The 22,663-nt window shown below is 44.1% G+C and overlaps 1 protein-coding gene across 8 annotated transcripts in view; it reads left to right on the top strand.

The window, feature by feature from the left end:
* The window catches only part of EBF1 (EBF transcription factor 1), a 380,950-nt gene that overhangs the window by 331,707 nt on the left and 26,580 nt on the right, over positions 1-22,663 (top strand). For all 8 annotated transcript variants that reach the window (XM_037046891.1, XM_037046185.1, XM_037045547.1 and 5 more), the window contains exon 11: positions 11,815-11,903. In XM_037046891.1, the coding sequence (XP_036902786.1) occupies positions 11,815-11,903 (89 nt within the window). The remainder of the gene's footprint in view (positions 1-11,814; positions 11,904-22,663) is intronic.

The raw sequence follows: 22,663 nt of genomic DNA, 5'->3' as shown, positions 1-22,663 counted from the left end.
ATCCTCACATATCCAGCTGAAATATGACCTCTTTGGTCAATGTTCCCCTGGCTCCACTATAAGGAATTATCTTTTCCTTCTGTGCAGTACACTATCAGGACATCAGGAAAGCTGTTTTGCATCTTTTTGTTTAGCTTACAGTCCTATTTCCCACTGGAGATTACACACTCCAACTTCAGTGGTTGCTGCCTCAAGGGTCCCTCACATCGCAGTGCTGGTCAGAGTTTATTAAACTGGATAATCTCCAGTTGGGGGTGCAGAGGAAACCAGACCCTGTGTTGTTGCCATTTTTCTGTTCATCTTCATCAGCACGCAGCCTTGTATACAGCGAGCACCCGGTTTTATCAAGTTAATTAAACATTGTAAAACATCCCAAGTCTGGGAAAGAATCTCACCTTAATTAGGTGTTTTCTACTTGTTTTTCTTCCCATTTGCTCACCGAATTGATAGTGTTTCAAAACAACTGTGTCCTACCATGAATAGAGCTCTAGTTCCGGGCGACGTATGAGACCCAGAAGTGGTGGGACTCTTTGAACTGTGATTTCAAATTAGTGTAACCAGGGGAGGGAAGGCTGAGCCCCAAAGACAAGTGAACTTCATTGATGTTCTCCTAGAATTCTACATCCTCATACAGAATTTACCACGTTGTTTTCCGATTCTGTGAATGTCTTTCTGCTCCTCTAGGTTCTGGAGTCCCTTGCAAGGATGGAATACGTAGTATGTATAACTAACCCTGCATTTGCCACATTTGCCCCCGTGTCTGGCACGTAGCAGGTGTTCTGAGTTGTAACAACTGCCTGTTGAGTGGTTATTATGTGCAAAGCACTGTACATACTAAGCAGTGTACAAATAGCACCCCACACACCTTCACCTTGCAGATTAGGAGGACTTAAAGAATGTGACCTTTCCAAAAGGCACATAGTTGGTCAGCGATGTAGCCGATGCACGTCTGGCTGTGACTCACTCTAGAAAAGTTAGAACCAAGGGGAGCAGAGTGTGCTGTTAGAGAAATGGAAGTCGAGTGGTCTGGAGGAGGAGACAGAGGTTTCCATGGGATGTAAGTTAAGACAAAGAAAGGGACTAGACTAGACTGCAGATGTAAGGGTATATGGAGAGCAAGAAAAGCATTAGAAAAGTGCTGTGAAGTGAACTCTTATAGGCCTGTTCTGGAGGCTTCATTGTCCCAACTTGGCTGTTCTAACAAGAAGGTTAGGAGCAGGGCTTGCAAGGCACACTGCCTGGCTTTGAATCTCAGGTCTTCCACGCATTATCTCTGTGGATTTAGGCAAGATACTTAATTCCTCCAAGCCTCGGTTTCCTTCTCTGAATAGTGGGAATATCAATAGGATTTCATTTTAGGGTCATGATAGAGGTTAGATGGGTGGACACATATGACATGCTTGGCATGCAGTAAGTCATTAGGAAGTGTTTGCTGATGCTGCTGTTAAAATTATTAATTGGAGAAAACACACAATGATTGAATATAATGGATCCTTGTTACATCTTTGCCCTGCATTCATTCCATGCTTCTTGGTGGATTCATGTTCTTTAAACTTCTGTGAGTATACCAAGGTGTCCCTGCGGAGTAACATGGGTGCCATGAGATGTTTGAAATTTGAGGGAAAGAGGTGACACTTTCAGTCTGCCAGATACCACACAAAGTACTAGTTCAAGGTCACAGCTAGGCATTAGCTCGTACTGCATTCCATTTGGTGGTGTCGGAGCTGTGTGAAGCTGAATTTTCAGTGGTTGCTGCCATTCAAAGGAAGTGTCATGTGAAAACCAGTGTGTAATAATAGAAAAGAGGGTAGTGATGTCCGATCTTACTCCAAGGGTTGAGAAGTTGGCAGTGTCCAACAGGAGCACACACCTCATGAGTGAGTAAATGTTTTTACTTTAGAAAGAAATAAAAATATTGTACTTATGTGTATATATTTTTTCTTCCAGTTTATTTGTACTTTTTCGAATAGCTACTGAATTGTTAGACTATAAACATTAAGCTGTTCAAACATAAGTGATTAATAAACAGAACCTCTTGGTGTATTTCTTTCGGGTTAGAGGCACTGTGGATAGATTGCTAAGATACTCAAGGCACTGTGAACAGAGAAAGTAGGAGACGCTCTGGAGGAGAAATTATGAAGAAAATGTGTGTTAAAGCTAAGAAGAAAGGATTTCAGGTTCGAAAGGACCTGTAGGTAGAGGAGACTTTCTGGCTGAATCTAAGGCTAACGATATGCAGCAATAATAATCACTTAGGCCGGGTCAATACTGAAGAAGGCCAACTTCATTTATTTTATATCAAAATGCTATTTAGGTTGGAGTTTAGGCTGATAACAATGCCTAAGCTTACCTGCAAGGCCATCGTAGCTCTCTACATAGCCCACTTGTTCTGAGTTCTCCTGACTCCATTAAAATATTACCAATTAATCACTTAATCCTCCAATATCTGCAAGTTACAAGTACTTTCCTGTCTTATTAATGGAATTAATGGATTATCGGGAGTCAGTTTTCTTGGGATTTTTTTCCCCCTCTCAGCCTGCTGGTTTGCAGGGCTCTGAGGTAACTTCATTATCCAACCCTTCCGAACCCTGTCTGCTGGCTTAGACAAAACGGCTCTGTGAACGGTGGGAGAAGTGTTTGAGTTGTCTCATAAAACTGTCGTATTAACACTCACCAGTAGGACCTCCGCCCAGAACTCAATGCTTGGTTAGCGCGTGGCTCAGAGAAGGGTCGCTTCGCTTCGGAGCCCGACTCTGTGCCACTCCCTGCTGAGAGCCGTAAGTTGCTGGTAGCTTGCTCTAGGAGAGTAATAAGTATTGTTGTTTAGCAATTGTGTTGTTGAAATTCAGCTCCACTCTGTCTGACAGTATTTATCTAAAATACTTTCCCTGGTGCGTGTTCAAGTTCCAGTAAACCGTGTCTTATTGTGCGACCTTTTCATTTTCCAGTGAAAAGGGATCAGCTCGTCAGATAAAAGCTACAAGCCAGAGTACAGGAAAAATGCGTGCTCAGAAAATCCAAGCAAGATTGAAAACAAGATGTGTTAAATCAATGCGGTTTATCGCCTGCCTATTCCTGGCAATTGCTGTTCTAAGCTCATTCTGAACACACACAGGATGATAAAAGTAGGGTGTCAGGCACTCGCTGGGGGGGCCATACAAGCAAACATGTTTATCAGACAGGCTGGGTGATTGTACTTCCCGATAACAGTTATTGTCAAAACTCTTTGGGTAGCGATCTGAAGAACAATTAGAGAATATTACTCTTGTTACATCAGAAGATACACCAGTAGGGAAGGAAATTAGGGATTTACCCTTAACCGTTAAGAAAGAAAAGAGTGTATTGGTCTTCAGTATTCAAACACCGACATCCTTTACACAGTGAAAATCGTCCTCTTCTTATTCAAATATAGTCCCCATTTTCTAAAAATCCAAAATGAAGAAGATTGAAAGCCAAAAAAAAAAATGTCATGAAAATCTTCAAGCTTTAGTTTACATGAGGGATTTAATTTTAGCTGTAGACTTGCCTCAAATTTGGAAATCTAAACTCCTGGAAGGCCAAGCTGTTCAGAGCACATCATACCCAATAACAGGGGCAGCTTTCTCATCACCCTGATTACAGTCAGAGAACAGTACACTTGTCCCTGGTTGGGGTACGTTCACCTAGGTCCTGTTTTAGATGGAGTATATGCCTCCAGGGCAAGGAAGTCATCTGTTTACAAAGAAATGCTGTACATCTGCCAATGACTTCTCACCAAGGATCCTTTAGAAGAATACAACTCGGTGTGTGTCTATTTTTCCCAAAAGACAAATCAACTTCTGAGACGTAGGCGAACTTGGTGAGACAGGAAACACCGTTTCTTATCATTTGTGGGACAAGTTTGAGATACCAAAATGGCCTCCCCGTAGGTTTTTGTTAGTTGATGTGCTGAGCTTTAAGTAAAGAAATTAAGCCCAGCAACTTGTTCTCCTGTCTGAAGTCAGGAGTTGGGGAACAAGAATTCCTCCTAGTGCTGGATTTCTGTTTCACAGATATTTAGTAAAAAAGCAGCAGTTCAATTAGTTTGCTAGTAGGTCTTGTCAGTAGGCTGCAAGTAGAGATGTATCAATATTTTAAAAAGTAGTCATCTTGGAATAGTAAGTAAAACAGTTGTTCTGATTTATGCAGCCAGATCTTTTTGTGCCTCAGTTTGTCACCTTCCAACGGGGGTAATAATTTTTGACATTTATGTCAAAAGAATATTGAAGGAGTCAGTGAAATAGTGTCTGTAAAGCACTTTGATATTACTGGGAAAGGGATCTTACATGACCCCAGAGGGCATTCCAAATGATGCTCCAGAAGTAGTCATTGTGATGCTCAACATCTATTAAAAACCTCCAGTCCTTATGACTTAGAGAATTGTGTTTAAGATGCAAAAATCTTAATTTTGTTTTGCAGATGTTTTTAGAAGTAACCTGTGGAAGCATACATTGGTATAAATTTTATAAAGGATAGTTAGGAAATACACATATCGAACAACTTGAAATGTGCATTTTCTTTTTTTCTTTTTAAATATTTATCTTTTTAAAAGATTTTATTTATTTATCTTTAGAGGGGAAGGGAAGGAGAGAGGGAGAGAAATATCAATGTATGGTTGCCTCTCATGTGTCCCCTGCTGGGAACTGGCCTGCAACCCAGGCATGTGCCCTGACTGGGAATCGAACTGCACTACTCTGCTTCGCAGGCCCGTGCTCAATCCACTGAGCTACACCAGCCAGGGGAAATGTGCATTTTCTTATATCCAAGAATTTCTTCCATGTTGTTGATTATAGCACTCTTAAGTCAGTGAAAATTTGGGGGGAAAACATACACCCCCTTTAACAGGAAATGTGTTAAGAAATTATGGCTATCCTTGTAGTGCAGAATGCTATAACCATTAAAAAGAATGAGCTGGATGTAAGTATGTATGTAATCTATATTTATATGAAACAGTATTGTGAAAATGTCTGAAAGCATACATACTCATATAAATAGAGATTACATTTGAGCGGGACAATTATGCGGCTCTTTCCCCTTTTTCATGTTTTCTTTTGTATATTTTGTACAATGAGAATGCATTTCTTTTAAATTTAGAAAAACAGCAAAGCTATTTCCATTTTGAAAAACAAAAGAAAGTCCCTCTTAATTCTTCCTTCCTGCTCTTGATTGCTTTTGCTTCTGGAAGAGTTATTAATTTCCAAACACACGCAAGTTCTCTGCCTTCCAAGTGACAGTCCTCGGGGTCTAGCATCTCTTTCTCCAAGTGTCCTCTTGGGCTCCCTCCACTTTCCAGTTCCCTTTCTCTCTTTGGTCTTTACCTCGCCTGCTCCTGCTCCACGCTTTGCGGAGCACGCAGCCCCATAAGCCAACTAATTGGACCTTCGGCAGAGAAAGGTATTACTTCTTTCGCCTGATTTTTGAATCTCATAGCTGTTGCCACACATCGAGAGGTTTGAAGACTACAAATAAGAAGTCAGAGCATGTTCAAAGCCAGTTTGGAAACTTTCCTTTGGCTCCTATGTTGGTAAATTCTGCCCGTGCTGGCTTCGTCCTGACACCCTTCTGGTTCAGTTACAGCTTTCTGCAGTTCGGTGAGCCTCTTCCCAAAGCGCTCCTGGATCTCGCTGGCTCCTGAGGCAAGGTGCCAGGCTGGAAAAGCATTTCACACCGAAAACAGGGGCTGCGCTTGTGAGGGCGTGGGTGTAGGTTTCTCAGGGAGTGGATCCTGTACACTGAAGAGACAGCCCTGAACATTGTCTGTGCGTTAAACCTCTAGGCAAGTAATGACATCTCCAAATGGCTGGGAAGGCAGCAGATTCCTTCCTGAACCAGATTTCTGGCCCTTGTTTAGGGTTCTGGTTGATTTTTCCCCCTTTATATATTTTAGTCAATCTTAAAGATAGGTTTGTGAAGATAACTTGCGGTTTTATTGTGTACCTCTGGTTGTCAATTTAGAAACAGAGAGAAAAATGGGGCCATTGAGAAACAAACAGGCTCAGCCTAACACATGTGTAATAACTCTCTCGCGCCCAGAATGGATCTGCCTTGGAGGGAAACGCTCTGCTGTTAGCCCTTTAGTTCGAACAGAGAGGAGTCACCAGGGAGGGTCGGAGACCCAGGTGCTGGTTTCATCACTGCCTCTGCTGTGAGGTTTTACTTAGTATTTGGCATGGGGGTCTAGAGATCTGTTTGGACATTAAGTGGCAGTGGAATATAAATATGACCTTCCTAATAATATCTGCGTTTCTTTTTATGTCCAGTCAAAATGACATCATGTCACACAACCATTAAAAAAAGGAAATTAAAACCCCAGAAATATGTTAAAACACTGCAGCGACTCGCTGAGCTATAAAAGCAGGGGAGCGCTGCTCTCTGACGTTGGAACGGCACCCCGAGCGCCCTCCCCACAATGCTGGGAACATCGCTCTCCAGCCTCTCGTTCCATCATTGCCAGGAATAAGTCCTCAAGAAGTTACGGACAGAGCAGTGATTTGAAAAAAGAAAAAACTCTGAAAAGAGAAAAAATCAATTTTCATAACTGAGAATGGGATTTTAATTTGCAAATAAATCCCCTTAAAGAGAATTTTCTTTATTTGATGTGTTTGTGAAGTGGATTTCAAAAAAAAAAAAAAAAAGCTAAAGGCATACAAAAAGGCCACAATCCACATATATATTTAGTTATAGGATTTACTCATTATCACATTTTGAATGGATTTGGTAATCTCGTCATTAGTGTTAGTGCATAAAATCTGGTCATATTATGCTCAATTTTATTTGCATTTAGCATGACATGCTGCCTGAAAATTTGGACGCTGGAAAAAAATAGTCCTGCACAACCAGAACCGCTCTGTCTGGACCAGAACCTCAGAAGAGAAGGACTCTGCATGGACTGGTCCTGTATGGAAAGTGACTGGTCTCGTTTAGGGGGGTCTGACATTGTGAGACTGGGAAGGAGCCCCCAGACATTTTTTAAAGTACATTTTATTGATTATGCCATTACAGTTGTCCCATTTTTTCTCCCCTTTATTCCCCTCCGCCCTCACTTCCTCTCCCTCCAGCATTCTCCCCACCCTCAGTCCGTCTCCTTGGGTCGTACATAGAAGTTCTTTGGCTTCTCCATTTCCCATGCTATTCTTAACCCCCACCCCTATTTTGTACTTACCATTTGTGCTTCTTATTCCCTGCTCCTTTCCCCCCATTCTCCCTGCAGGCGACTGACCCTCCTTGTGATCTCCATTTCTGTGATTTTGTTCCTGTTCTGGGTGTTCGCTTAGTTTGTGTTTGTTTTTATTTTTGCGTTAGATTTAGTTGTTGATAGTTGTGACTTTACAAGCAGTTCCAACACAGGGCTAGATGAAGTGGCTCAGTTTTTTTTTTTTAACCATTTAATTAACTCTGACTTTTTGAAAACAAATGGCTTTGAACAAGCTGAAATGCCAGCCTCACGCATGGAGACTGTATTTCCAGTTCAGCCTTGGTCTCTTATGATAGCTGTGAGCAAGAGAACTCTCCCGAGACCTCAGCTGAGATGCCGGCCCTGATGCTTGTTCTCCTTTTTGTGCATTTCTAGGAAGGTTTCAGACGTGCCGTAGTATCACACCCGGCTCCGTAAGGTCCTCCTCAGCTTGTGTATCTATTTCTAAGTGTGAGCGGGTCATGGAAGACATCTGAATTCAAACGTCCGTGGCTCCCTAAGAGCCTGGTCACTCTTTAAATACGCATGCCTCTATTGAGTATAGTGTGACCCACCATCCGACCCCTCGGGGAGGTGAGACAATAGATTCTCCCTCCAGAGGGCAGCCTGCTGCGAGGGTCGGAGCTGCGTTCCAACTGCACAAGTGGTTCACGTATCTTTTGGGGCTGGATTAAACACATCTCTCAGAAAGTTTGTTTTTAAGGGCTTATAGTGTTGTGACACAAAGCGGTTAATTCCCACAAATGCCGTCTGAACATGTGGCAGGCACTAAAAAATGATGATTGAATCAACAGAGAATTTATTATCTTGTGAAATTTTTAACGTGCCCACATTGGTCCCATTTTATTCTGGTCATTTAAAAATGGAGGTTTTTTTCTTGTTTGGGATTATGGATTTTTCTAAACCTCTGAGCCTCCTTTATTCTGTTACCAGCCCTCACCGGTTTAGGGTGACACCCCCTCGAACCCTAACCAGAGAGTGTGACCTGCTGTCGGGAAGCAGGGCCACAGACGCTGCTCGCGCCATCGCATTCCTTTGACAATTTACAGCTTTTTTCGTTGTTCCTTCTTTCAACTTAAAATGCTCATGCTTCTTTATTTTTGGTTAATTATGCCCAATTAAGCTTTCTTCTTTCTCTACTGGATTCTCGGAATTGTCCCAAGTTTTAGGGGGAAAACATTGATTAGCCCCATTTCTACTGGTGTCCCCTGAGCCCTGTGCTTGAACACAATGAAGTCACTTTGTTGAAGGATTAACTTTATATTACATTCTTGCAGGGTCGATGTATGTCCCTAAGGTACAACTACCCCCACTGATGAAATAAATATACCATTCTTTATGATTCCTCCCTGTTACCTTCTCTGTTGATTTTCAGAGAGTTTATGAATAGTCACATATTTATACAACTGGCCAGAAGTATACTACTTATTTTTCTTATGGTCTGTAATAACCTGTGCAGGGTTATTAAAGGGTAGACAGACCCCTTTTAAGGCATAGTTTCTTATGTCATTACTTTCTACAAGCAGGTCAGATTCCATCTTGGCGATAATCTCTTGCTCCTAACCTTTTTCTTCGATTATAAAAGCAATATATGTTCATTGTGGAAAATGTAGAGAAGGCTCAGCACAAAGAGGAGGAAGAAACAGCCTTTTAAGGCCCTCATTTAGAAATAACCGTGGTTAGGCAGTTTCGACAAAGACACGTTTTCTTCGGTCTCTGTTTGCTTTTTTGAAAAGTGACCATATTGCGCGTGTGTCCCTGGGAGCTGCTGTTTAACCTCGCCGTGCAGTATGTCAGCAAGTGCTTGGTTCCCTGCGGCGTTGCTTTTGGAGCCTGCATCGTACTCCATCGACGGTTCGTCTGTGTTCAGGGCTTTTTTTAAAGAGTCTTTACCAAATGCTTGCTCCCACTCAGTAATGGGTTTAATTTTTTTCTGTAGTCAACAGTCCGAAAAGTCATCAGACACCTTTGAATTGAGGACAGTGGGCTTTGTCTTGAATATCTTCAGTGTTATCTTTGTGTACAGCACTGGACAGTTGCATTGGGCTATTCAGTGCCTAAACTGAGGGCAGATTAACATATTTAAAGATATGAGCATAGAGCAAGCCATACAGGCATGGGAAATAAAAGCCTTTCTCTTACTCTCTGAAATATTTTCTCCAACACAGTATGCTTCCACAGAGTCCATGCTTATTTTTCTTTGAATAATGAGTTTAATATGTCTAATTCAATTATTCTTTGTGTCAGCTGAATGGCTTCTCCTAAGCTCTTGGGCTATTAATTCCATATGATATTTGAATCAGTTCTTTTAATTGCCTGTGTTAAGTGTCAGTCATTCTGCTGCCTGGTGGTCAAACAGCCAGAGAAACACAGCCCCCTCTCCCATACATCAGAGAGTCATTCAATTAGCAACCACAGGCCTTTGACACAGTAGGGTTAATTCATTACACAGGCAACTGAAGGGGTGGGTTGGCAATTCCGGTTTTATTGGTGGCTTAGACCGAAAAATAAAGCCAGGAATTGAAAATTTCAAGATGCTAAATTATGTCTTCAGATACTAAAATGATGCATTTAGTTGTCTAAAGCTATTTTTATGGCTAAACTTCTTCCATTGGCAATCCGCCTGAAGGGTGGGGGAAGGACGTGACGTATAATGAGCCCAGGTGCTCCCTCCTGTCGCGCTCGTGCATTTCTTGACTCAACTCCCTGTATTTTACCAGTAACAGCTTCCATGCACAAAGTCTCCTATGGCTTTTTCTCTACAAGTGTAATTTGAAAAGAGAATTCTCCTCAAGGGTTTAGAAAGTAATCATAAAATGAGAGGAAGAATAAATATTGTGCCTTGACACATAGACTGGCATAGATAGAAAGATTTGGTACACCTGGGTGTAATTTTAGTTAATAACCATAAGAGACAGGTTGAAAGTTTGCTGTTTTGGGGGGGGGGGCATGGCTACATCTCATATTTGCAAAAATGATTACATTATCTGAAATGAAAATGCTATTCTATTAACAACTTCAATAAGCATTGCATTTGGTGGGGGGAAACCTTTTTTGATAAAAAGTTACCCAAGTTCACTTTAACTTAAAATATACAAGTGAGGAAAAAGTACTTACTCTGATTTATGTGTCTTTTGGAGGTGTAATTATTGGCTTTTTACTCACCTATGTAAAACAATGTACTTTTGTAAATGGATTTCTGGCCGCTTTATGCCCACTCCTCCCCCACCCCCTATTTTTTTTCATACATAAAAAGTAAGCACTGTCAATCAAGGAATTTTAAGGTTTATTTCCTCTTTAGAAATGATTGATAGCCTTTTAGATTTACAAGTTGACAAGTTAAAGGGTTCTATTGGTATAATTATGTACTAAATTCACAGTCTTTCAATTTAAATGTCCTTTTAAAACCACGAGATTATCATACCTGTATTTTGAAAAGTGGGCCAGTCAGTTTGGGTTGGTATACAAATTGCTTCCATTAGCCTTGGGACCTATTTGAATTTAATACGGTTTTTTAAAGTTAGCAGTAGTATGAATCTTACTTTTAAAATTTAGATTAATGGAAAGTCATTTTAAGTGAAGCATGTGGCAACTTGTTTTCTAATGTATAGCTAAATCTGAGAACTACAAAGACTGTCTTTTTTTATTCAGTATGGGAGAGAATATGTGATTGAACACTTCGGTTACACTGGAAAAGAAAAGAACCCACCCACCCACCACCCATGACTTAGAAGATACGAGGGGAATGGGTGGGGGATGAAGCTGCCATCTTTCCCTAATTGGGGGAAGAAGGATGGAGGTATTTTATGTCCTGGGGAGGCAATTTGAGAATGACAGACCAGAGTCCACTTGGGCTTGTGTTTGCTTTGAGGAGACTTGGAGGAGGGTAGAGCCAACAGAAGTATAACAAGGCCCATTGTCTCCAAATATTATTCCAGGTTTGCTCTTTAAGTCTTTTTCAGAATTCCTGGAGCCCCCACTGCTTAGCCAGTACTCCATAGAGGCTGGTCTTTTTCCTGAAATAATACTGATGTTGATGACTCGGTCTTTCATTTTAGATGTGAGGGTATTGTATCAAGGTCATTTTCAGTGCCCCGCTCGTTGCCCCTCGCCACACTCTTGCAGGCTTAATTGCCACAGAAAGCACTGAGATATCATTATATCAGCTGAGGTCCACAAGAGATTTGGCAACGAAGCAAGTATTTTCAACTCTCCTGCTTTTTGTAATCTGTAGATACTTTTGGACAAGCGCTAGAGCATTTTGACCTCCGCTTTTGACTGAAGTGAACCCCAAACACCTCTATTAGACACCACTTCACTTTCTGTGTGCAGTAATGGCAGGAGTATAACACTGGGGCCAGAAGAGCAGGGTTCAAGACCTGCTACTATGTGGCCTTTTGAGCGAGTCACTCTCTGCCACGGTCACTAGCAGAAGGTGGTGGGGATGTTCAGCAAAAGAAGCATTCGTCTGGTCCCTTTGTGATCTAACTCAAAGGGTATCGATCAAGCTTTCGGCTTCCCCGTTACACCTGCACCACCAGTGCGGCAAATCCCGCTCTGTTCCCAGAAACGGCTCTAACTGTGTGGCTTCTCCATTGCAGCGCTCAATGAGCCCACCATCGACTATGGCTTCCAGAGGTTACAGAAGGTCATTCCCCGGCACCCTGGAGACCCTGAGCGTTTGCCAAAGGTGAGGGCACCTCTTCTCTGGGTTGCAGTCTCTGGAAACTTGGGTTGGGTGATTGGCAGGGAGCTCTGCCACTGATAAAAATGAGTTCATAGATGCGCAACTCAGTACTTTTGTTCTTTGTGTGCTCGGTACTATAAGGTAAGTGGTAATGACAGTAGCAAATACTTATGCTGTGCCAGGTAATATCAAACTTATTTTTACACATGTGATATCATTCCCACCTCTCAAAAAACCCTCTGAGGCTGGTACTGTTACCACCTCTGTTTCAGAGATGGAAATAATCAAAGAGAGGTTAAATCATTTGCCCAAGGTCACACAGTATGTAAACTGCTAAACGGAGACTCATACCTGTACGGTCTGGCTCCAAAATCCAGATTATTAATCACTGCATCACCCCAGTTCTGAAGAGGAAAAAGAACACTGCTTTTCTGCCTACACAAAAATTAGTCCTCATCTCTGGTAAGGGGAGCACAACAGGGAACATGTTGGTAGATCTTGCATCTGGAGAGATGAGGCAGGATGTCTTCCCTCTAGAGCCAGCCCACCTAACTGGGACACAAGGTGAGAACTGAAGCAAGAACCCAACACATGCCACACAGCAAGTGCGTCATTAATGAATTGCTAATACGGAAAGGAGGGCATTCTCATTTGCCTGACTTCCGTTCTGCACCTGTTGCCCGTGTTGGGGCCCTCCCCATCTCCGTTCTGAAGGAGCTCGGGCCCTGTGTGGGAGGGACCGCCGGATTCAGCACCACGTATAACAGGAATAACGGGTACCTTTCACCCAAGTTTGGTGAAGACAGTGCAATGCTAAGGGAGTGTGGACTACAGAGTCAGTGGAGCTACCATTCACTGTGTACTGACAGCAAACTGAAATTTCATTCACGGCATTCATGGAAGCTATTAGAAATCAAATGAGTAGATGAGGGTAAAGGAAGTCTAGGGACAGGTCTGTTTCTCCTCCTAAAGCACTTGTGAAGATGAAGTTGGCCTCCTTCCTGGCTCAGCTGGCCTCTTTGGGAGATCAGTTTGTCATCAAACTCTACTTCTGTGCTGCAGCCCTGGGGGGCAGAGCCACCTGTTGGAACAGGCCTGGAACAGAAGGCAGCAGGGGGGCTGGGGATGGGGGTGGGGCACTGCTGACCAAAGACAGGAAGGACCGTGACAAGCATCTGCGCGTCCACCCTCTACCTAGACCCCAGGGGAGGAACGGCAGCCTTCAGTCTCGGCCCTTGGCTTCTCAGAGCAGCCTCACTTCCACCGAGTGCTGTTAACCTTGGTAAACGCTTCTTGAAAGCATGTCACCTGAGGAAGATGTCGGATGATGTATCAGTTTGCTCATATCCTTGTCTTGGGCAGGGGCCTCCATCTTTACACCTCACCCCCTTTCACCTTGATTTATTCTTGGCCAGTAGTAAAATAATCTGATGATAAGAGTGAATGGCAGTCTGCGCCCGTAGCAAAGATGGGCAGTGGGAGGATTTTTACCTTCAGGTTTCTCTGTTTAAACGGAACCTAACTCCCATGCCTTTCCTCTGGGGCAGTCACTGGCCCTTTTATTGGCAATTTTATAGCACAGTGACATAAATAGTGTGTGTCCCCCCCAAGGGCAGTGCCTTAACGTGTCTCAGCAGTAGGAAGAAAGCGTGGGTGCAGTGCCAGATCCTTCCCATTGTTTTCATACGGGGCGTCTTCACTTTCCTTTTGGCATCTGCTGTCTCTGGAGTCTGTCGCAGGGACTGCAGGGGACAGATCGGGTGGGGTGGAATGCAAAACCAGGGCCGTGACTCACTAGGCAGTCCGGGTCAGAATTCTTCTTGTGTAAAAAAAAAAAAAAAAGGCAAAATTCTTTAGCTCTCCTGTACCTCAGTTCCCTTCCCTGTCAAATAGAAATGGTAATATTTTCCACTTTGGGGGGTTGCCAGTCACCCCTTCAACAGAAGGTAGCCGTGATTGTGTGCTGATGTGCTACAGCGGGGCCCCGGCTTCTGAAGGCTCTTCCCTCCCGTCTCCGCAGAGCAGGAAATTCTCATCCTGGCGACCAGTTGAGTGCATGACTTATCGTCCGTGCCTTGGTTTCTTCATCTATGAAATAGGGACATAATCACGCCAGCTTCATGGGGGTCACCTAAGGGTCAGAGGTAATCCTGTGGGTGCCTCAGCATAGTGTCCACGACGACTGCCACACTGTGGCTGATTATTGAAAAATAGGAAACAACTTTGGTTTCGCCTGGGTGAGGTCTAAAGAAGCCAGGCAGCACTTTTCTTATCTAGGGAGAGAGGAGACAAGTAGGAAGTAGGCTTGAGTTTTGTGTGCTTACCTTTAAAACCATTCTTACGGTTGCACATCACGTTTAGGAACGTTGAACAAGCAGCCCAAGCACGTGTCCCTTCTTCCCCGGTGGCCTGATGGTGAAGTTCCCAGCCCCTTGTCCTGGGTTTGGGATGGGCAATCAAGGTCACGATGGATTTGTGTGTTAAGGAAACACTCCACAGCTTGCGTCCACCACTTGACCGTGCAAGGACTTGGCTGGAGCCCACCCCAGGAAGCCCTGTGTGTGACTCAGATCCGAGCGGCCGTCCTCTTGGCTCTGAGTGTGAAGGTGGAGTGAGAGTTCAAGAGCAAGGTCAGGAAGTGGCGGATGGAGCCAGCACGAGCTATTCCTGTGGACCTGGGAAGCTTCTCCTCTTGCCGTCCATTGTTAGGGGGAGAAAAAGGGGCCCCGCCTTTCTTAGGATCGTGGTCAGTGTTTGTCAAACAGGAGCGTTTCACTGAGCCGCGGACCACACACCTTAAAAAACAAACTGCACTTTATTAAACCCATGTGTTTGTGAATAGACAAAGCTAGATTCATACAGCCACCCACATATTCTGTCAAATGAAACTGCTCCAAAGACCGAGCAGACAGCTTTCCATAATAATATGCCTTTGTATAGTGGCTTGTGCTTTTTCAGAGAACTTAACACAGGCTTTGTTTTATTGGAGCGCCTCTCGTGAGAGGGGCCAGGAGAGCGGACCTCCCTCCCGTCCCCAGTGAGAGGACGGGAGCAAGCCGAAGCCTTCTCTCTAAATTATCTTGTCCCCGAAAGTCACCATTAGTGATAGTTGCTGTACACACAAATTTAAAATGCTATAATTATGCTAATCCCAGATGTTGTTTGGTTTCCTTTTCCTTGTGCACATGGGGAAGGGCAGGCTAAGGTTTTTAAATCACAGCATTCTGTTCTGTGGCCTACAGACTCGCCTGCCTTTCTCTCTCTCAATCCTGGCAAGAGGGAGGGGAGTGCGTGCCCAACTTTGGGGTGAAGGTTGACTTTTCTTATAATGTCGAGGGGAGGGGTATGGGGACTGTGGTCAGTCGGAAGCTCAGAGGTGACGAAATGCATAATGCAATCCAGAAGCACTGAGCAAAGAGCTCTGTGTTGAAGGCCAGAGGCGTCTCCGTCCCCTTTTGGTTTGCTGGTTGTCTTCCTGAGTTGAGTGGTCAACTGCGAGCAGTAGCGCAAGGGCGGTGGGTCCCAGGGAGCTGGCACCCCTTCATTGATGCCTGCTGTGTGCCCAGCATGGCTTCATCAAGGTCTCTGATGGGCATCAAGGCCAACAGAGGGCTGTCAGATCAGACAGACGTGGATTTTGAAAAGCAGGCCCACTACTCAGTGTGCCTGACTCAGCCTTCCCAGCCTAGGTTTTCTCTTTCCTAAAAGCAGCTGCCCAGTGCTCTTGGCCATTCATGTATAGTTTATGCAAAGAGATCTCTCTGGCATTTAGCAAGCTATCAGTCAGTGGGGGCTACAAATGCCTGCAGGGTGGGTGCCCCCCATTCCATGAGAGTCGGAGTTCCCAGAGGGCGGGTGACTTGCTACAGTGTCTCAGCCAGCACGTAGCAGACAGGTTTGAACCCAGGTCTCCAGGCCCATTGTTCCCACGGCACAGAGCTCGCATTTACCCCTCGAACCTGCAAACCCACGTCAGTCTGCCCCAAGGGGCGAGTGTCTCTCTCCTGCCCCTCACCCCCATCCTACTCAGACTCTCCAGCATTCGCGCACTTCCCCACAGAGGGGAGTTGACGTGGGGACCTTCACAAAGCAGTCATGTTTTTTCTCCAAGAGCCAGTCCCTCTTTTGGAGAAAATAAAGCAGTTTGAGGAAAGTAACAAAGGCGGCATTTGTGTATTTTGCTTTATGGAGCTGAAAATATCTGGTAAATTGATCCGGTGGGAGTAATAAATACACATTACTTTATCTTGTTCTTCATGTCCTATACCCCTGAGCCTTGATGGAACAACAGCACTTAATAGACTTAAAAAAGAGTAATTATGCTCATTGGTGGTGTGATTTTTCAGCCCTCCCAGCCCTGCCTGACCTTCTAATTTAGCTTGCCTTGTCTAACTAATGCATTCATAGTCATCTCTTATGAAGCATGTATAGTACAGAACTGACTTGCGCGCCTCTTTCAAGCTGTCCTCCCAGGTCTCCAGTCTGGTCAGTAGTGAGGAGTGGACGCTGTTCATCTCTATACGTCCGCCTGTATAGATGGTGCCTGTACCTGGCTCACGGCACTTTTTCATCCTTTATGAAACATAATAAAAAGTATTTATTCTATTTTTACTTTAAAGCTTTTATACATTCTAGCATTATTTACAGCTAAACATGCAGGAAAAAGATGCGAGTGTTTTTAAAATGATTACCGTTAATGTTTCTGCTTGTCAGAAGTGCTTAAATTTTCCTGCACTTTGTCTAAAAACTTAGTACTGTTGCCTTTTAAGAACAACACATTTAAAAGATCTTGCAAGTCAGATTTGCAAACACTGCTGACAGTTTGTGATGAATGATATTGCAAAATTTGCAAGATGTTTGTCATTTCGCACAGCCGAAATATTAAGGAAAGGATTAAGAAATGCAACCCCCCACCCCCATGGAAAACAACCATCCCAAACAAAACCCAAAGGAAACCTCAACCAAACCTTGAACTGAGAGCACACCCACCGGAATGGATCTCTCACCCGGGCCTCCTCTCCCAGCTTCCCACTCAGCCACTGGAACCCAGTTGTTCTCCATGCATTTTCTCTCACCATATGGTCTCCTCATTACCATACACTAAGAGTCCATATGGGAAACTTGTGAAATGAACTGTATTCATTTCAACTGCCAGATGAGCAGCCTTTTGCTTTGCAAGCTTAGCTTAAGTCATCTGCTGTCTTCGGGTTGTTATGGCAACACGGCACCAATAAAAAATTCTAATCTACTGTAAGTGATCACAGTATTTTAAGTGCTTGCCTAAAACTGCCCTCAAAGGGGAGGACAGGGGAGGAGTGATATTTGTCCAAGGAGCAAAGGGCTCTTCTTCACTCCAGCAGGTGTCAGTAACGAAGCCCGGGAGGCGCAGGGGGCGGGGCCGGAGTAGGCGCAGTAGATCCGGGTTGTCGAGGCCGGTGGATTGCACAGGGGTGGGTGGCGGTGAGGACAGTCTACAAAAACACCAAATGGCAAAACCATAGCTCTCCCGGCAGACACGGTACTCTGCCAGTGTGGTTCAGACTGAATAAAAACTCAGGGTCTGAACCGCACAGGCAGCAAATCCCCGTGGAAGCCTCTCTGCCATTGGCGCGTGAAAGAATCTCAGCCTCCACCATCCCGCTCCTCCTGTTCACGGGAATCCGTCCTCGCCAACCCCATGCTAATTGAGAGTACCTTCAAGGAATGGAAGTAGGCAGCCACATCCTTAAATGTAAATCATTTCCACCTCTGCAGGCCACATGATATGTTGCATCTCTGTCGCTCTGTCTGTGTTGAAAGTGAATGTTTATAGTCTCGGTTCATCAGTTCACATTAGCCTCATGCTGAATATTTAAACACAGAACAATTTGAACACACCATGGAGGAAGACAGTGACTGCACTTTCATTGGGAACAGCACGGGTTCATCTAATAATAATTTAGTAAATCAGCCATTTAGTGGCGCGGTTGTGCACTGCATTGTGCCAAATACTATTCCGTTCAACTGTACACTTGCAGAATTGAAATGTAGACTCTAGTCACAGGCACTGTGTTTGCTCAGCGGAGAGACGAGACCCCAAACCGCCCTCCCCGAAGAGCGTTCGTGGTTAGCGATTTATCATAAATACAGAGCCGGGGTAAAATGAAACTGGAGTTGGCTGTATACAATGTATTCTAATTACGCCTTTATTGTTTTAGTCTTTATGCAAAGACAATCAGTAATTCAAAACCTGCAGTTGCATCAGTGCAAATACAAATAAGAAATCTGTGTATAACCACACTGCCTGTTAGCAGAGGCGGGGATGACTAAGGGTTTCAGAAAAGCATAAAGGAAAACCCGATGTCTGTATCTTCCACACTGTGACAACCGGCCACCTTCTCTCCTCTTACTCGCTGATTTATTTTTTTAATTTGAAGAAACTGTTACCATTCTATCCAGGAGCCAAAGTGACTCAAATGAAAATATATAGACCCCAAAACATATTATATAGTATAGCCAACTCTTAGACAAAGCATGCTTTTAAATTTAAACAATTGAAAAATGTTTTTCTACTACAGCTTACGTTCAGTATTATTTTATATTAGGTTCAGGTGGACAGCATAGTGGTTAGACAGTCAAATACTTTACAAAGTGATCCGCCCCCCCCCACANCGCCCCCCCCCCCCCCCCCCCCCGGTAGTTCAAGTGCCCACCTGGCCCCAGGTACAGTCTCTTCAGTATCACTGGCTGCATTCCCTATGCGGTGCATTACTACATCCCGGTGACTGGTAACTTCCAGTTTGTACGTCTCAGGCCCTCTGCCTTTTTCACCCCGTCCCTCAACCCCTCTTTCTTTTGGCAGCCCCATCGGTTTCTTCTCTGCATCTATGAGTGTGTTTCTGTTTTGTTTATTTTGTTCTTTAGATTCCAAATAGACGTGAAATCACACAGGATTTGTCTTTCTCGGTCTGATGTATTTCACTTAGGGCAGTACCCTCCAGGTCCATCCGTGTTGTTGGAAATTCTTTTTAACGGTCATGTGCACTTGCATCGAATATGTGCACCACCTCTGTGAAGCTACATATCTCTTCATGGGCACTTGGGTTGCTTGCATGTCTTGGGTGTAGTAAATCATGCTACAAGGAACACAGGGGGATGCATGTATTTTTCCGAATTGGTGTTTTGGCTTTCTTTGGATATATACCCAGAAGTAGAAGTGCTAGGTCATGAGGCAGTTCCATTTTTAATTTTGTGAAGAGGCTCCATACTGTTTTCTCCAGTGGCTGTACCAGTCTGCAGCCCCGCTAACAAACAGTGCATGTGGGTTCCTTTTTCTCCAAATCCTTGCCAACACTTGTCATGTGATGATTTATTAATGATGGCCATTCTGACAGGTGGAAGGTGACGTCTCCTTGTGGTTTTAATTTGTATCTCTCTGATGATTGGTGACACTGAGCATCTTTTTGCATGTCCTACTGGCCATCTGTATGTCATCTTTGGAAAAGTGTCTATGCAAGTCCTCTGCCCATTTTTTAATCAGATTGTTTGTTTGTTTATTTGAGGTTGAGTTGTATAAATTTGTTATAAATTTTGAATTTTAACCCCTTATGGGTTGTATCATTGGCAAATATCTTTTTCCATTCAGTAGGTTGTATTTTCACTTTGTAGATGGTTTCCTTTGCTGTGCAAAACTTTTTAGTTTGATGTAGTTTCATTTATTTATTCTTTCCCTTTCCCTTTCCCAAGGACATATATCAGAAAAAGAAATACTGCTAAGAGAAATGTCAGAGATTTTACTACCTATGTTTTCTTCTAGGAGTTTTATGGTTCCAAGTCTTACATTTAAGTCTTTAATCCATTTTGAGTTTATTCTTGTGTGTGGTGGAAGAAGGTGGTCTAGTTTCATTTTTTTTTTGCCCATCTCTGCCCAGTTTTCCCAGCACCATTTACTGGGTAGACTGTTAGACAAAGCATGCTTGAGTTTGATGCCTTCTCCTCAAGACACAAACTATGAAATGCAGTACGTCTCCCACACCTCCCTGCATGATCTGCCAGCAAACTTATGGGCAAATTCCACTTCAGCATTTTCATAACAGACAAAGTTTAGGGATTTGGGGTTCCCGATTGCTTCTTCCACCACAGTTTAGCCGAGATCCATGCACTCCTGACATTTTACATAGGAGTGTGTGTGTATGTGTGTGTGTGTGTTGAGAATGCACATACACACACAGACGTGTATTGTTTTTCTGAGAAGGGAGATTGTAGCTTCAGCTAAAAAGCCCAGTACCCTTACAAGAGTTATAATTCCACTTTTTTTGAATATTTATTTTTATCTTCAACTAACTTATTCGGCAGTAAGTTATTCTGCTTGTCATTATTGTATCCGCCCATTTTAGAGGTGAGGAAACTGAGGCTCAGAAAGGCCAAGTAACCTACTCAAGCTTACACAGCTGGTAGACGAAGGTTTTCCACTTCACCAGACTTCTTCACCATTTGTCCATCCAGGATCTTTCACAGTTTTACCAACAGGACTGTGAACAGCACCCAAGGCACATAATACACATTGACTTTAAGAATGCATGAAATGCCCTGGCTGGTGTGGCTCAGTGGATTGAATATTCGCCAGATTGCAAAGCAAAGGGTTGCTGGTTTGATTCCCAGTCAGGGCACATGCCTGGGTTGTGGGCCAGGTCCCCAGTAGGGGGCGTGTGAGGGGCAACCACACATTGATGTTTCTCTCCCCTTTTTACTCCCCTCCCTTCCGTTCTCTCTAGCAATAGCTAAATAAAAATCTTAAAAAAAAAAAAAAGAATGAGGGAAATTTGTCCAAGTTCTCCGGAGCCTAAGCGTGGGGCATCAGCATCACGGCAGGCTGTTGCTCCACAGCACTGGGTGTCAGCTGAGCCGGGTGCCGGTGTTAGCCCTGCTTCACAGATGGGGAAACAGACACGCCGCTGCAATGCTACAAAGTGGCAGAGCATGGGTTGGAGCCAACTCTGCTGGAGCCCAGAGCCCGTATCCTTGAGCACTGCCTCCTAGAATTAAGAAAAGGGAATTGAAGAAAAAGAGGCAATTTTGCAAACCGGTCTTTTAAAGAATCCCTCAACTTGGCCTGGAGGGAACAGGGAACTGATTGCCTTACAAATAGCTGAACCAGGCCACAGTGGCAGCAAGAATTTAAAATGCACACATACAAACCTTGGAAATAATTCTTTTTCTCTTTAGCTGCAGACTCATTGTTGCAGGACTGGTAATAACAGTTTACTTCCAATAGCTTCATTGGGGAACCTCTTTCAAGTTCTTTTTTTAGCACTGAGATCTTAATCAGGGGGACTCTTAGCTCAACCTACTTCATATTACCCCATCCTCCCCCCCGTGAAAGAGCATTGAGTTCAATTACTCATTAGTTCAAGAAGTCACAGGAGGAACCAAAGGCTACCTCATTTCTGCCTCCCAGCCATCCAGCGTCCTCCTCCAGACCCAAGCCCTTAGAAACAGAGATGCTAGGAAGTGTTCAGACTCGGGCTCTTCTCAGCCTTGGGCGACGCTTCAGTGAGGCATCAGGGTCCTAAGAACCGAGCCCTGGTGGTCTTGGAGCAGTGGGCTTTAACTGCTGTTACATCAGGACAATCTGTAAATGCCTGGGAATCATCCTTTACAGATACATTTGTCTGGAGGTCCATATAGTAACTGATGACGCCCAACACTTTAAGAAGCAAAACACAACTATATCTTTGCTTCCCCGAGACAGGTTTAAAGAGCGGCATAGTTCTGGCACGCGCAGATCATTAACTCAAGTTTAAATATACGCACCTGTCTAAAACCGTAAATATACACGTACATTTGCATACACATGCCAAATGCACTTCCATAGGCATGCACAGACATACATACGACAGCAAATCTCTTCGTTTACTCAGTGGTCCTTTTACTTTCAAACCAGGTTCTCCTCCTGCCCAAGGAAAGGGAAGCCGCAGCCAAGAGACAAAAGAGAAACAGAAGTAGTTAATATTTGGCTTTTGTGTTTCTAAGAGCCCAGGCCTTGGCGACTTAAAAGGGTTTCAAGGGTAATGTTGACTCTGGGCCGTTTTTTATTTCATGCGTTCGCTTTACAGCCTAGCCCTGAAAGAGGCACCTCTGTCCGTAGCCTTCGCTTTAAGCAGAGACTTTTATCCTGATCAGAAAGCCGATTTCCAAGGCCACTCAGCAGGACCTAACCCAGAGCGTTGGTCTGAAACCAGTACAATGAATTGGAATCAGAAGCGCCAGCCAGAGGTTACCAGGTTCAGCTCTGTACCTCCAAGCAGGTCGTGCTCACAAGGGTGCAGATGCCATTTTTCACTGTATCTGTGGCGGGGAAGCGCCGCAGGCCCCCATTCACCAATTACCATGACACCGTTTTGAGCAGGATATGCCAGGAGACCAAGGGGGGGGGCGGGGGGGGCAGCCATTGTCATAACTCTTCTCAGGAATACCTGGTTTCACAGTGTATACTTAACTGCTGACACGTGAAAAGTCGAGCATTTTGGTAAAATGCATCAAGCCGTAATGTTTCTTTTATAAGATCCCCTTGCAGGGAGGGGGGCGTGGCCCCTGGCAGAGGCCGACCGGTTATCCATCACAGTAAAGTTGGCTGTCCTAGCAGCTTCTCAGAGGTCACGCGATCGAACCAACAGCTCTTACAACTGTATTATTGCTTACGGGACAGTAATTGAGGCACCAGATAAAAATTACCTGGTCTCATAGGCAGCGAACAATTTTCACTCAATAAAATTATAAGCCGA

The sequence above is a fragment of the Sturnira hondurensis genome, unplaced genomic scaffold (genome assembly GCF_014824575.4).
Source record: "Sturnira hondurensis isolate 20B ecotype Veracruz unplaced genomic scaffold, ASM1482457v3 Scaffold0000022, whole genome shotgun sequence".
In the NCBI taxonomy this organism is placed as follows: Eukaryota; Metazoa; Chordata; class Mammalia; order Chiroptera; family Phyllostomidae; genus Sturnira; species Sturnira hondurensis.
The sequence above is the reverse complement of the archived record's forward strand: the minus strand, read 5'-3'. Positions and strand labels throughout refer to the sequence as shown.